The sequence below is a fragment of the Spermophilus citellus genome (genome assembly GCF_964194105.1).
Source record: "Spermophilus citellus genome assembly, chromosome: 13".
In the NCBI taxonomy this organism is placed as follows: domain Eukaryota; kingdom Metazoa; phylum Chordata; class Mammalia; order Rodentia; family Sciuridae; genus Spermophilus; species Spermophilus citellus.
In genome coordinates, this window is record NC_138193.1 from 82,049,631 (window position 1) to 82,055,630 (window position 6,000).

The 6,000-nt window shown below is 38.2% G+C and overlaps 1 protein-coding gene across 2 annotated transcripts in view; it reads left to right on the plus strand.

Moving 5' to 3' along the window:
- Positions 1-4,517, plus strand: part of KCNG3 (potassium voltage-gated channel modifier subfamily G member 3) — a gene marked incomplete at its 3' end in the record, with an annotated part of 35,659 nt that extends 31,142 nt beyond the window's left edge. For both annotated transcript variants that reach the window (XM_081265268.1, XM_081265269.1), the window contains exon 2: positions 3,872-4,517. In XM_081265268.1, the coding sequence (XP_081121394.1) occupies positions 3,872-4,517 (646 nt within the window). The remainder of the gene's footprint in view (positions 1-3,871) is intronic.
- Between the last annotated feature and the right edge of the window lie 1,483 nt (positions 4,518-6,000).

The window sequence follows — 6,000 nt, forward strand, 5'->3', positions numbered from 1 at the left end:
GGTGGAAATAATTAGAAACCGTTCTGGTATTTTTGGTACAATTAAAAAATTTTACTCTTATGTAATTAATAGAATCTTAGGATTTTAGAGCTGGTAGGACCCACACAACTATGCCACTTGACGGGTAAAGCTCATCCATTAGAGGGGAAAGAACACAGGGCCTCTTGACATCAAGGCCAGTGCCCTTCCTTGCTCATGTTGGCTAGAGAAGAGTATGTTAGCCAGAGAGCTGGTACATTTTATTACAAGCTAGTCTAAGACAGCTATTATTATTATTATTGACTATTTATCTGAAATGCTTTGGGCCAGAAGTATTTCAGATTTTAGTTTTTGGAATATTTGTACACACATAATAAGATCTCTTGGGAATGGGATCCAAGACCTGAAAAAAACCAATTCATTTATGTTTCATATACACCTTATGCACATAACCCGAAGGTTATTTTATACAGTATTTGTAGTGAGCCTGTTTCTTGACTGCTTCATGATATCAGGTATGGAATCTTCCACTTATAGTGTCATGTCAATGCTCAAAAAGTTTTGGATTTTGCAACATTTTAGACTTTGGATTGCAGATTGGGAATGGTCTTCTTGCAGTACATAGTGTGCTTCTGCGGTCCCTTCTGAGCACACAATTTACTACTCCCTATAGTTACCAGTTTATCACCTAGAGTAGCAAGCAATTTAGGAGTCTCCGTGGCTTAACACAACAAAGATTTACCTTTTGCTCACATATTGTGTCCAATCTGGATTAGGTGGAAAGTGTCTTTGCTCTGTTCTGCACAGTAACTCATGGACTTTGGCTGATAGGAACCCCATTGTCTTACAGCCAGCCATTTAGCATAAGTGCCTTCCAGGTTGCCATGGCAAGACAAAGAACTCACACCCACTCTTCTATGCATCTGCCCAGAAATGCTAAGTCATTTTGCACACTGCCCATTGGTCAGAACTGGTCACATGACCATACTGAGTTGCAAGGGATTTAGAAATATGGGTAATACGTGGAATATTTGAGCTTTACCAGGAGAAGTGAGGCAAGGTATTAACGCTAGTTAAAACTGTAATTTGGAAAATTGTAGCTTCCCATTTTTTAGGTCTACCAAGTTTTATGACTCTCCCAGTTTTTTAAGCGTCCATATTCATGAAGGCCATTGTGGCAATGACCTTTCTGGTTAGCCTGGTGAGGACAGGGAAGCTACTGCCAACCACAGGGTCCATGAGCAGAGCAGCACACAATAGACCACGATAGAGGAATTGTGGGGCCAGCTGTGACGTCATTACCAGAAAGGATGTTAGATGATCTGGGCTGTGGCATGCATCCTCCTGGTTACTTTGTGTGGTTAGCTGTCCCTCACCCCCCAAAAGATAAGAAGGACCTAATTCCCTGGAACTGGTGAGTGTTACTTTATATGGCAAAAGGAATTTTTAAAAATTTTATTTTATTTTAAAATTTGTTCTAATTAGTTATACATGACTGTAGAATGCATTTTGACACATGGGACACAAATGGAGCACAACTTCTCCTTGGCTAAAGGAATTATATAGAGATGTGATTAATCTTCAGATGTTGGGGTTATCCTGGATTATCGTGGTAGGTAACTAGTGCCATCATAGCTTGTATCCTTAAAAGGAGGAGGTGGGGGAGATGTGACAGAGAAGAAGAGGAGGGGAGAGTGGGACCATGGTGACAAAGAGTGGAGTGACGTGGTCCCAAGCCAAGGAATGCCTATAGCCACCAGAAGCTGGAAGAGGTGAAGAGTGAATTCCCAGAACCTCCAAAGAAGATATGGCGTAGCTGCCATCTTGATTTCAGTCCAGTGATACTGATTTTGTATTTCTGGACTTTTGTAAGAAAGTAAATTTCTGTTGTTTTAAACTGCCAAGCTTGTAGGTATTTTTATTTAATAACAGCAACAGTGAACTAATTTACTTTGGTACATACAATAGCATTTTTCATCTGTAAGAGTGGCAGAGATCACCAAATTCAATAATACTTTACATTGGTGAGGTTGTGGGAAATAAAGTCTGACCTGTATTGCGGGTAGGAAGGCAGTTTAGTATATAACATCTGTGGGGGTAGTTTGGCAAGATCTATCAAAATTATCTCCTTCGACCCAGTACATTATTTAAAGTCTGGAATTTATGTATGAAATGATGTAAAAACAAGAATATTCATTGTACCATTGTTTTTGGTACCCAGAGATTAAAAACTACCTAACTGTTCATCAAGTGAGCCTGTTAAGTAAATCACAACACAAACATTCAATAGAATACTGTTATCATATTTAAGAAATGAGGAAACTCTTTATTCAATACTTAAGCGAAACAATCCCCCCTACCCTCCACACTCAATTTTATTATAATGCTGGAAGTATTTTTTTTTTACATTGTAGATGGACACAGTACCTTTATTTCATTTTTTTGATTGTTTATTTATTTTCACATGGTGCTGAGGATCAAACCCAGTATCTCACACATGCTAGGCAAGTGCTCTACCACTGAGCTACAACCCCAGTCCCTGGAAGAATTCTTAAGAAACTGATAATGTGAATATGAATGTGAATATCTGTGCAAAAAACAAGGAAAAGTTAATAAATAAACGAAGTTAAGTTTTATGGCACTGCAAAGCCCTGCGATAAGGAAACCTGGTTAGTTGTGTTTGTTCATTTCCATGAGTAACATCCAGTACAGTCTGGGTTCTGTAGAATGCACTAGAGTAATTCTTTTCAGTGTATTGCCATACCTAGACTTATTCTACTTATTCTGATTTTCTCTCTCTCTCTCTCTCTCTCTCTCTCTCTCTCTCTCTCTCCCCATTGGACTTCTGATGTTTAAGTCTAGGTAAGAAAGAATTATGTGGAAAAAATGAATGATGATATGCTAGTAATGATTTAATTTTCAATTAAAAAATTTTAATTAATTTACAATTGCTCCTGAATTACCTCTTTCTTCATGCCAGAGCTTCCTAACTGGCAGGCTGAGATTTGATTTCCTCAGGCTTAGAGCATACAGGGTCAAGACCAGGGTGGCCAAAGCCCTCAGGATGGTGGTTTCTGCTTAAAGAATTCTACCCTTTGGCTCCAGTAGGCTGTGTAAATATTAATTATTTTCAATGTGTGCAGTGATGTGGAAAGGTTGGTAAATATGGCTCTAGGCAAAATGTGGACTTACATTTTTAAAACATATGCTACATAAAAATAATTTAGGAAAAAAAAAAGTAGTTGTGGTCTTCGGGGACTTCCTGGTGGTGGTTTGCCCCAGTGTGGGAGTCCTCAACCCTTTCCTACTGAGCTGAGCTGAGCACTGTGGGCAGACACTCCCCTGCTGAGGGTACTTGGGCACCTCCTGCACAAGACTATTGGAGGGAGAGGAAGAGGGGCATTTTAGGACATGATCTTGAACTTGCTCTAATCTATCAAGAGAGAAATAATCAAAAGACAGCGAGCATGTCCACTGTGGGTAGGAACAACGCCATTCTGACCTGTCTCATAACTGATACCGCAGTTAAGAACTGCTATCCCCAGAGAGTAAGTGACATTTTACGCTGTGGCCAGCTCAGTTTAATTTCAAGCCACCAAACGAGAGGTTTTTAGGTATTAAAGGCAAGTAAAAAAACATTTAAATGCTGTATTTACTTATAGCATTAATATAAATAAGAACTTTATCAAGTTCAGTTTTCATGAGAACTGTGCTGTTTGTCCTTCTGTTACGTCCTGGTGGGTCTGATGATGTTGGTAATGCTGTCTGTTCTTCATGTTTTCTGGAAAAGTAACTGAATTAGTATGTCAGTGTAGTACTATCTGAAGAAATCCAAGAGCTATTAAAATGCTTAAAAATAAAATGATCAATTCTTCCTTTGTTCTCTCGACAGGATAATTGAAGCTATCTGCATAGGGTGGTTCACTGCAGAGTGCATCGTGAGGTTCATCGTCTCCAGAAACAAGTGTGAGTTTGTCAAGAGACCCCTGAACATCATTGACTTACTGGCAATCACGCCATATTACATCTCCGTGCTAATGACAGTATTTACAGGGGAGAACTCTCAGCTACAGAGGGCTGGAGTCACCTTGAGGGTGCTCAGAATGATGAGGATTTTTTGGGTGATTAAGCTTGCCCGTCACTTCATTGGTCTTCAGACACTTGGTTTGACTCTCAAGCGATGTTACCGAGAGATGGTTATGTTACTTGTCTTCATTTGTGTTGCCATGGCAATCTTTAGTGCACTTTCTCAGCTTCTTGAACATGGGTTGGACCTGGAAACATCCAACAAGGACTTTGCCAGCATCCCCGCTGCCTGCTGGTGGGTGATTATCTCTATGACTACAGTTGGCTATGGAGATATGTATCCTATCACAGTGCCTGGAAGAATTCTTGGAGGAGTTTGTGTTGTCAGTGGGATTGTTCTGTTGGCATTACCTATCACTTTCATCTATCATAGCTTTGTGCAGTGTTATCATGAGCTCAAGTTTAGATCAGCTAGATATAGTAGGAGCCTCTCTGCCGAGTTCCTGAATTAATGCATTGCAAATCAATTCTTGCATACGCTTGGTTTGATAGAGAGAGTTGACGCTGCTTCATATTTATGTGTTTCTTGCTGGGTGAGCACTGCAGGGGCATTGGTATCATCTTGGTAGGATAAAAATTATCCTTCCCAGCTGAAGGGATGAAACAGTTTACTTATTACGGAGTAAATAGGATTGAGGCTGCAAAGGAAGAGCAATGATCCTAGAGCAAACTTTAGGACTTTATTTGGTTTCAATTTGTCTCTTCCTTGCCTTGAACAATTACATAGTTCTGTTTTGTGTGTATGTGTGTGTGTGTGTGTGTGTGTGTGTGTTTAAAGTACATTATTTGGACACTTTGAAACAGAAAGGTACTATTTTTCAAATGTTTTTCCATCTTAGTGGATTCTGAAGAAGCTTGGAACTTGTAGTGTTATTTTTTGAGACTAACATTTTCATTTCTAAATGTTTTATAATTTCTTGTATCAATGTCAGAAGTATCCTGGAAACATATGTCACATGCAGGAACTGTTTAACAAATACTTTAAAAATTTGGCCAAAATTTAAGCTGTATAATGGAGCTGGATACAAGTGTGAATATTATTTGAGAACCTTTTCCATATTTATCTATCCTCTGCTTTATTTTTATGCCTATTTATTTACCTTATCGTATCGCTTCATGGAAGCCTGAGTATGTTCGCCCTTTTCTATTTTGGGTTTCTTTATCTCCTTACTGAAATGACTTCAAGAAAGTATTTAAGAATGAAGAGAGCTTGTATTGTTTAGCGTTTTGTTGGATAATATTAGAATTCATTGCTGTTACTAGGTGATAATTGTTCTAACATTCAGATGTCCAAACAAGAATATTCCCTTCATAAAAATGATAATAGAAATAGTTGATATTATCAATATTATAACCCATATTTGTCATCTTCTGCTCTTAACTTCCCCCCCAGACATCATGAGTTTAATGAGACTCACCAGATGAAAGTATATTTATGTAGCCTTTTGATACCAAAGTCATGCTTATGTGTTGTCACTACATTATCATTAAAAAAAGGAACATTACTGTACTCTTAGTTGCTGAGTAGGTAAGTCAGTTTTAAGCTAGCTAGAAGCAATGAATACATAATTATTTGACCTGATCTTCACCATTGTAAATCAGTTACGGTAAAACTCTTTTTTGTAAGACTATTGAGTAATATACCATATTAATCTGGCTAGATTTTTAGTACTAGATAATGTGCAAGGTGATCATTTAGTGCTAAATTTTAACAATATGAGCTAGAATTTTGCCTTTTCAACCAGTTGATAAAAAGAAGTCATTTAGAAACAAAAAATTAAAAGTCATAGATTTATGAATAATTTATTGTGCGCAGTATAATTATTGGGAGTGGAGGAGAGAAAGATTGGGAAGTGGTAGATAGAACAGAGAACCTAAGTGTATTTATAAAAAAAGGGGGGAGGGGGCGCTTACCAGGAATGGTCATTAAAGCAA